This window comes from Pseudochaenichthys georgianus, chromosome 10, assembly GCF_902827115.2.
Source record: "Pseudochaenichthys georgianus chromosome 10, fPseGeo1.2, whole genome shotgun sequence".
NCBI lineage: Eukaryota > Metazoa > Chordata > Actinopteri > Perciformes > Channichthyidae > Pseudochaenichthys > Pseudochaenichthys georgianus.
Window position 1 is genome coordinate 12,244,938 of NC_047512.1, and position 9,987 is coordinate 12,254,924.

The 9,987-nt window shown below is 40.4% G+C and overlaps 1 protein-coding gene across 1 annotated transcript in view; it reads left to right on the plus strand.

The window, feature by feature from the left end:
* LOC117454067 (cohesin subunit SA-1-like) overlaps positions 1-9,908 on the plus strand; it is a 51,865-nt gene extending 41,957 nt beyond the window's left edge. Inside the window, exons 23-31 of the mRNA XM_034093144.2 lie at positions 1,468-1,595; positions 2,730-2,831; positions 3,029-3,162; positions 3,494-3,616; positions 4,476-4,651; positions 6,289-6,478; positions 8,649-8,750; positions 8,898-9,000; positions 9,411-9,908. Coding sequence (XP_033949035.1) covers positions 1,468-1,595; positions 2,730-2,831; positions 3,029-3,162; positions 3,494-3,616; positions 4,476-4,651; positions 6,289-6,478; positions 8,649-8,750; positions 8,898-9,000; positions 9,411-9,461 — 1,109 coding nt within the window. The 3' untranslated portion in view covers positions 9,462-9,908. The remainder of the gene's footprint in view (positions 1-1,467; positions 1,596-2,729; positions 2,832-3,028; positions 3,163-3,493; positions 3,617-4,475; positions 4,652-6,288; positions 6,479-8,648; positions 8,751-8,897; positions 9,001-9,410) is intronic.
* Positions 9,909-9,987: the final 79 nt, after the last annotated feature.

Consider the following 9,987-nt stretch of genomic DNA (forward strand, 5'->3'; position numbering starts at 1 on the left):
CGATAAAGGAAATGTTCAAATTCGGCTGTGATCGTAGCAACATCGGGCCATTCGTGAGGGCATCTAAGCCATCGTATGACCGCCGGTGGAGTTTCTCAGGCTCCGGCAGCAACTTCGTGAGCGGCAACTTCGTAAGGCACTCGTGAGGGCATCTTGTCAAATCGTGTCATCTTCGTGTTATCATCGGTGCATTCACACTCACTCTGATCGGGGCGAATGCCCGATGGCACCGAGGATAACAAGATGCCCTCACGATGGCCTTACGAAGGGCAAAATTGACACACTAATTCAACACGAAAATGAACCTTCGCAAGGTCCTTCGGCAATTTTTTGGCATGCCAAAGATTTTGCCTCCGCTCACGAAGTTGCTGCCGGAGCCTGAGAAACTCCGCCAGCGGTCATACGATGGCTTAAGATGCCCTCACGAACGGCCCGATGTTGCTACGATCACAGCCGAATTTGAACATTTCCTTTATCGTGTGTCCATCGGGTTGTTTTATTGCACAACAAAATCATGTAAATATATTATGTAAATAACCCAATTTCTGTTCTGTGAAACTAAAAAGGATATAATATATTATTTTGAAGGACAGTTGACAGGAAATTGTTGTTGTTATGGAAACAACATTACGGAGAAAACGTAATATCTTCTACATATAAAGACGGATAAAGTAAAGAACAAAGTCTGAAGATATCAGTACAGTATCATAGTACTTTAACATAATTGTTTTTGTTACTTTCATTGCAGTTGTATGTCTTAAATGTAATGTAAATGTTGCCTTCGTGTGTGGTTCGGGGCCATCTTCGTGCGAAATTCACAATTCCATATTCGTGTGTCCATCGGGTGTCAATTTCGGGACAGTGTGACAGGGCCTTTAGGGATAGTGGATAGGAGAATTCAAAAGGACTTAGGAGAAGAGACAGCGGTACTTTAGAGAATCCGACTGCACTTTCACTATCCGACGTGTTTATGATGCGCCAGCGGACGTCATGAATGTGCGTCTGCTGCTGTGGGGAAACTATGGAAACTACAGTTTTCTATACAGCGGACTACAACATGGATGTTTAATAAGAACAAGGGACTACTGTGAACTCATCTAGAGACTCTGCACCGTGCTCTGATGCTGTTGCTTTGCTTTATGAACGTGGACAACAGAGAAACATATTCTTCAGGACCAAAGTTGGAATTTAAATAAAAAAGGAAAGTGACAAATCTTAACTCTGCCAAATCTCTCCCAGAGGACCCTCTCCTCATTTATGCCTGCAGATATAGTTTTTGATGTCTTGTTTTGAGAATCTGCTGCTATAACAAATCCTTTTTTTCTGTTTTTACAATGTTCTGCTAATTCCCAAACAAAATACCAGTCTTTCATCACACGTTTTGCCTGTGCCTTTATCATAACCTGACTGTTGTTTTGTTACTGTTGCTCCTGCTCTCCTCCACCCTGGTTCTGCTCTCCTCTTTAGTTGAGGAGGAGATGAAGATAACGCTTCTCCGGAGGAAGCGCAACCAGCTGGCTGGCTACTGTAAGCTGGTGATCTACGGCGTGCTGGACCTCAACGCCGCCACCGCAGTCTTCAAGCACTACAGCAAGGTGGAGATGAAGGGTTTTAAATGTCACCTATCATGCTATTTTTAGGCAATAGCATACGTCTCAGATATATATAAAAATATAAAAAACATGTCTATGAAGTGTAACAGTGAACAGATCACCCATTCTAGCCATATCCCTCTATTTCACTTCCTGTTTCAAAAGTGCTGATTCTGGGTATAAACAGGTCTCTCTTGAGAATGAGACCCTGTGTCTCAATGAGATTTGCACCTGTATAAATAAAGGCAAAATAAAAATAAGAGGGGGCGGAGCTTATGCCGGCTCATGCGTCTAAAATGCTGCAGTGATGAAACGCAAGGATTATTAGATCAAGGATTATTTCTGAAACAGTCTGGAGCTCAAAGGCTTTCTCTCTTGCCGGTTATACCACAAGGTGAGTTCCTTTCTATTTCCTGCTTCTTCACACACATGCTCTCCAGTTCAGGTTAGCTCTGAGTGTTAGCGATGCTAATGTAAACACCGACCATATTACGTCCAAAACAGTCGGGCATTGTTTCTGATAGCAACGTTTCTGATAGTGCTGTGGGTCCGCCGCCGATATTACGTCATATCGGCGGCAAATCTGTATCAGCTCCGTTGTACCCCCGTTTTTAGAGATATGGGTACGGAGGAAAAGAGAGGGTTTTATGACATAAAAGATATTATGTATAAAAGACATCAAAAAGTGCACTTTGCATGATAGGTCCCCTTTAAGGTATAGTTACATTTAATTAGATACACATGTATACTTTAACATTAGATTGAATTGGTGTGAGGGTTGGAGATAATAGCCCTCTAGAATATATCATTTCCAAGTAAAAAAACTAAACATTTGAATTACCCACATCCATGATATGAGCAGTTCAATGTAAGATTTTTTTCTCTCAAGGATTACACCCATAAAAACTAGCCTCTTGTCAAGAAAAATAGATGAATAAAAGCTGAATACTTGCGAGGATGTGTAAGAGAGTGGAGGATGGTGATAAAATCTGTTTAATGAACCAGCGAGGTGCAGAGAGTGAGGGAAACTGATTTTAAAAAGCACAGATGACTTAAAGGGAATTATCACAATGCTGATAACTTAATCTGTTAATGATCATGCTTGAAGTAACTTTGAATGTTTGTGTTATTCTCCAGTACTTTAAAGACTTTGGCGACATCATTAAAGAGACCGTAAGCAAGAGCAAACTCATCAGCCCCGTCCAGAGCGCCAAGACGGTCTGCCTCAGTCTGCAGCAGGTGGGCAACAAAGGGCCATAACAGACTATAATCATTACATTTATGCAATACTTTAATTGAATCTGTCCAGTGAAAGATAATTATATCACTTTCAGTGTGAAATAACAGCTAAAACAGACAGATGTTTATCAGCTTGTGGCACATCAAGAGCTTTTGGTGTAACATGTTTATGTAAAGTCATGTTTGTTTGTGCTCAGCTGTTCTCGGAGATGCTGACGGAGGACCACAGCCAACAGGATCTCAGTGAGATTAGAGAATTGGCCAAGAAGCTTGCCATGAGCTTTGGCGTTGATCTTCATCGCGTCCGCAAACCACTGGTGGCCTTGCACATGTACGAAGCACACACACGCGTCTCTGACACACACACACACACACACACACATACAGACCAGCTCTGACAGACATTTTGATTTGAATGTTTTTACAGTCGCTTACACCTCATAAGGGCACGGGTTTATATTTATATTATTATCTCTGTCATGATAATCAACTCGACATTGGTTCAAAGAAATGTCATTTAACTGTTACAAGTTTTTTTTTGTTTTTTATGTTGCGTTTTTCTCCAGTGCTTTAAAGACTTAATTAAAGAGACTGTAAGCAAGAGCAAACTATTATTTAGTTTTTTATGTTAGTTCTATTGTGCTTGTTGTTTTTGATCCTAGGGATGGTATACATTTTGCATTTCGGAAGCCACGGGAGGGGGAAGAGACGAACATGAACTTGGCCTTCCTGGAGATCCTCAGCGAGTTCAGTTTCAAGCTGCTGCGTCAGGACCGCACCCAGCTGTGAGAAGCAAAAAACTCCTTCACATGAACATGTTCAGTCAAATATCAGAGGAATACTAATATCACAATATAAGCATAATATATAAACAGACATACCATACACTTGCTTTCCTCATTCGTCGATCACCACGAGGCACCTCAAAGGACAAAGTTACATTTTCCTTTAGCCTACTAAATCAAGATATTTATATATTGATAAGCAAACACAGAAAATAATGTGATCATTCTTGAAATGTCACTCTGTTAAGGCTTTTCCACACGTCGTTTATTCACATTCGAAGCTTGTATTTAGATTCCAAGTGAAAAAAGTGATGCATTTGATTATTTAATAAAACAACTGATTTCTCTGACGTCTTTCTACAGTTGTTAGTATGAGACTGATAAAACTGTCTTCATGGTGTTCCAAGCGGATACATATTTTGATATTTTATAACGACCTCAATAATTGATTCTAATAGTGTTCGAGCAGAGACATGTTTTTTGTTATTTTGGTTTTATAAATGTTATTTTTTTATGCGGCTTATGATGCTTTGTATGCGGCAAACTGTTTTTATTTAACCGCAAATATTATGGGGGAAAATGGATAAATACCTGGACATATGGATTCCAGAAGAATATTTTATGAGATAAAAACATATTATTCATTTTGGAAAGGGTTTAAACAGAACGAATAAACGTGAATTTAAATGTTAAATGTTATCTTAATGAAGCTTCAAACTATTCTCTACAACCGCACAAATTGAAATGGACTCATCATTACTAAGAGAAACCTGAAAAAGCTCTACATAACCTGTAAATATTAACAAAGGGTTATCTGTCTTTGTCCTCATCTCTCTGTCACTCTGTCCTCCCCTCCCAGCGCTGCCTATCTGAAATCAGAGTGTCCCTCTGCTGCCCTCTCCTGGCCGTCCGTCAGGATGTATCAGTGCTCCTTAGAGGGCCGCTCCTCCTCTAAACCCAGAGAGAAGGAGGGAGGAGATGCCGCCTCCTCTCACGATACACCTGCAGCTAAACGCAAGAGGACCACTACCCCGGGTGAGATGGACACACAGGCTAGAAACACAACAAACTGTTCAAGGATTCACAGCTCGTGTTAACAGTTAAAGATAAAAAGATGATCTGTCTTTGATTCACTTTCTCAAGAGATGGGTCAGGTAAGGATCGGGCTGAGTATGCTAAACTAGTGAGAGAATCGCTGGCAACATATGAACACAAAAATGAACATATTTGACCGTGATTTAATTGTAATACACGTTTCAAAATGATGCCGAAGTAACAACATACTGATACCGGTTAGTAAAAACCATGAATTAATGCTTTGACAAGTCTGCAGACAGACGGCAGGTGAAAAACCCTTTAAAATGCGTGTTTTCTGAATGGAGATCGGCTAAGCTAACGTTGTATATGCTCCGTCCGTCCACACTCACAACAACGGCCTACAGACATAAATAAACCAGCGATTGTATTCGCCATGACACAGGCAGTCTGTGGTTTGTACTTGTACTTTTGTCTAGTTTCTGAACAGATATGAGGAGCTGTGAGCTCTGAGGGCTAACAGCTAACGGCTGATGTTGGTTTTGTGGTTCGCATTGAAGATGGCGTCACGGCTCCGCCTACACTGCATTACTATAGTTACTTCCCCAGCTACTAAACTGCCCGTGCGAGGCCCTGCAGTGGAAATGCGCCATAAGAGATTATTTTAATAATAATTATGTGAATGGAAGATGGCTTCAACTCCAAAATGTAACTAATGGCGCGTTTCCACTACAGCGCGGAGCCCCGTTTAAGAGGGCTGTGACGTCAGCGGCCCGCTTTTGGTTGCGTTTCCACTTGGCCTAGTACCGGCTAGCGGGTCCTAATTCACAGTTTTTCTGGCCCCATAAAATCGGGGTTCTAGGGCCAGGAACAACCAGGCTGTGACGTCACTCTCGTCTGCTGATTGGTCAGAGAGAATCGTCGCATATAAATATATATATATAAAGCGAAGCTTGCAGCATTTTTATAAACAGCATTTTTGTTAACAGAGGATCAACAAAAATGGCAAAGAAAAGCACACCGTGGTCCGCCGAGGTTACGACGTTCCTACACTTTATTGCAGATGACAAGATCCAGCGGGAGCTCGACAGGACAACTCGTAACATGAAAGTATTTCAGGAGGTCTCTGTCTTGCAGTGTAGGGAAAAACTGATGAAGAGTGAGTATCGCGTAGTGAAGGACAACAACAAGCCGATCGCTCCGCCTACACTGCGTTACTATAGATACTACCACAGTTCCTAAACTGTAATGGAGACGCGCCATAAGTGAGCCAGTCCTAACGAGCGAGCCAGTCCTAACGAGCGAGGCTGTGTAGTGGAAACGCGCCATTAGTAAAGGCTACAACCAATATACTTTGTGGAGTTTTTCTGTAGTCTTCTTCCTTTTTTCACAATTTATCACAAAAACAGTGAAAATGCCTCACGACTTCCACCAAACCTAGATTTTTTTTATTTTACATTTGTAACTTGTGATTCAGTTCTTGGAATAAGACCCCCCCTCCCAGTTTTCTTCTACCTACAATGGCCTTAGTAAGCCGTTGTAGGGCAGGACTTTGTGACTAAATCTTGTCTGCAATTGTAAAAACCCACACATTTAACAAACAGTTAGTTAATGTAGTTGTCTCCTGTCTCCTCCAGGTTCAGTGGCCAGCTCAGCCAGAGAGTCTTTGTTGGACAGCCTCAGTTTCCCCAGCAACCTGCCCACCCCCGCCCTCACCTCCACTGCCCTGAGAGTCGGAGCCAAGCAGAAAGCCGCCTCCGGAGCCACACAGAGTGATGAGGGCAGCGGCTTCACTGAGCCCGAGTCTGAGGATGACTTCTCCATAGGGTCAGTTAACGTGTATCCTTCACATTTCAATATCTACGATCTCTATAGAGAACTGTAGGGATGGCTTTGTCACTCTCGTTCGCTCTGCATCTGGCATCTTTCCATCGGATCTTGGATTCATTTACAGGGTGTCCGTTGGGTCTTAAAAAGTATTCAAAGTTGATAAATCAATTTAGCGAAATGTAAGGCTATTAAAAGTATTAAACGGCATTTTCCAAGGTATTACATTTTGTGGCTTGTTTTCAATAAGTATATCAATTGTCCAAAGAGGTTGTATTCTACAGTGTGCCTGAATGTAATCATTGCGTAGGTGTGTAGTGTGACTCTGTGTAGTTTATTCATGGCATCCCGTTGGATTTGACGTCATCTGAGCAGGACATCGCACGCTCACTGCTTGATAGCAGTGAGACTACCTATGTTGCAAATGTATTATCTTTTCAATTTACACACGGCATCTATTGCACGTCTGTCCGTCCTGGGAGAGGGATCCCTCCTCTGTTGCTCTCCCTGAGGTTTCTCCCATGTTCCCTTTAAACTGTGGGTTTTCTCCGGAAGTGTTTCCTTGTACGATGTGAGGGTCTAAGGACAGAGGGTGTCGTATTGGCATAATGATATTCTGTACACACTGTGAAGACCACTGAGACAAATGTAACATTTGTGATATTGGGCTATATAAATAAACATTGATTGATTGATAGCGTGCGAAGGTCCGTTTACGCCGGTTGTTAAACAACATCGTTATGGGAAAATGCAAGTTTGCGTCCAAATGGTTGGAAGATAAGGAGGAAGGACAATCAATACTGTATGTAGTGAATGTGAGGTAAAGTGTGTCACTCGAAGTGGCGATGAGATCTTAAAATGTATGGAAAGGGTCTTAAAAAAGGTCTTAAAAGGCATTACATTTGACTTCAGGATTCCTGCAGATACCCTGATTTAAGATGGAAAAAGCTCTGGCAAACAAAAGTTTATGATATTTAGAAGTTTTGTTCAGCAAGATAATCATCAAAACAGAACACCTACAGTATGTTCACATGAAGTTAATATTACGGTTCACTGTCCGCAGCACTCCTATCTGACCCTGTCAATACGGCATCTCCTGTGTAATGTCTTGTGTATGTAACAATTTGCTGTCTTAGGAAGTCATCCTTGCATCCCCCCCCCCCTGTTATGTCTTCTTTAGTTGCTTGTTGTTGCGTGTTTTGTTGTTTTTTCTGTTATCTGGGGCAATGTCTGTGTTTATCTTATAACTGGAAAAAAAAAATATATATAAAAAAAAAAAACATGAAGTTAATATTAATAAATCCAAGTTAATCCAGACCTCTGAAATGTAGAGCAAGCTCTTATTCCCACATCTATTTAATAATCAAGTGCGACAACAAACTAAGACATCCTATTGTCCAAATTACATTATGTAAGTTTCGCTACAGCTGACCTGACTGGGTATATGTATGTTCACTTTCATTCATTTCTTATTTTATAGTTATTTACCATTTTTAATTTGTATCTTTTTTTAAAAATTGTATCCTTAATCTGTGTGAATCTGTGCTGTCGTCCTGTTTTTCAAATCTTACCCTGTTGCTGTTAAACTACTGAATTTCCCCACGGTGATTAATAAAGGTCCATCTTAATCTTATTTTTCAGGATAATACACACAGGGTTCTTACGGTCATTAAAAACCTGGAAAAATTATGGAAAACAATATTTTTCCCAAAGTTTTGGAAAAGTAACTAAAGTTGCATCAAATATAATTTATATTTGATCTAATCGCCGAAATAGTAATACTATAACGATAATACAAACTGTATCGTATAGTAATGAAACGTAAAATGGCATTTAACTGTTGAGGTATTTTGCTGGTGAGAGATTTGAGTTGCTTTAGCGTGTAGAAGCTAGTAAGCCTATTTGATTTGTTTTAGATAGGCACAACATGTTTCATATGCAGACCTTATTTTCCTGTAATAAACCATTTTCAGTGGTACCGCTGAGAAAGAGTAATTTTTTTGGTCATGGAAAATTAGGCAAAGGTCATGGAGAAGTCATAGAAAATCATTGGTGAAAAAGTGTATGAACCCTGGACACAGAACAAATATAAGCACCTTCCACAAAAGATGCTGGTGAGCTCCACATGTAGTATTCCTCCCCCTCATGTTAACCTGCTGCTGTTCAACAGGTTCACTATGCGCAAGGTGAAGCCCGCCAAGCAATGCCATCTCTCCTCCAGCCAGACCGGCACCTCTCTGGATCAGCGGGACCTGAACTCCAACCTCACATTGTAAGTCTGACGTTATAACGTTAGAGGAGAGTACCAAGAGAAACGTTTAAATATTTAGAAAATGTGAATATATATATATCGTGTCTTTCATAGCTTTTATCCGGCAAGAATGCATTACATTAAAAATGAACATTGTTTTCTCCCCAGACTCTCTCTGATTGAGGATGGTGAAGAAGAAGAAGCAGAAGAAGAAGAGCCTGAGATTGATGATTATGAGAGTGGCTCCGATCATGAATCTGAATTTTCACTGGTAAAAAAACTAAAATGCACTTAAAAGAATTTATTTCCATCACATACTTCTCTTACGATTGATGAGTCTGCTTTAAATTACACAGTTGTCTGCATTATTTCCAAAGTTTGGCTATTTTAGACAATTTTGATTCAATTCAGGTATTTCCAGTCTTCATTCAGTTCAGTAGCAACTTATAATACACTGCTGTAACGCTTTGGTGGACTTGATCAGCTGAGCTACAATTGAATGAATGTCTGTAAAAGTGCATTATACTGGTGATTTGTGGAGCTGACTAACAGCCTAATTAATGGTACATTATGGCGGCAAACAAAATGCATGATTGGGGAACTGTGTTGGAATGGCACTTTGGTTTCCAATGAACATTCCTGTCAAGCTCCAATTTTGTTCGTCCTGTTTTTTCTCTGCAGCCCTCCACGCGCCAAACCTCCGCCAGCGTCCTCGATGAGCTCTTTGACTGAGGACACGGAGACCTGTACCGTCGGGGGAACAACCGTTGTTTTTCGTTAAAGTATCTCTTCAACACTACTGCGTTTTCTGTGTTCTCAGTACATTTCAGTGTACTATGTATTTGGGGCATCTGTTTTTCTACATGACCACTTACCAAGTTTATCTATCAGATTTATTTCAGTCACTAATTTTGTTGGAGGTGAAAAGGAAAAACTAAATGATTATGAGTTTTGAGGGGAACATTTTATGCCATTTCACCAAAAGGAAAGTTTATGTTTTGAAATAAAATGTTTAAAGGAGTGTTCATGTTCAGTTAGATTCTTGTTGGTTGATTCTTGTCTGGCAGCAAGTTAAAAGTATCTCCTGTGTCCCACTTTTTGAAGTTAGGTTCATAACATATTTCACTGTTGTTGACTGTTTTTTTCGTGTGTAACGTTTGTTTATATAATTATTATTAAAAGATCCTTTATTGAGCAAACGGTGTTTTAATGAGATCACAAGAAAAGATATGTAAAAACAGATGAGATGTGATGCACA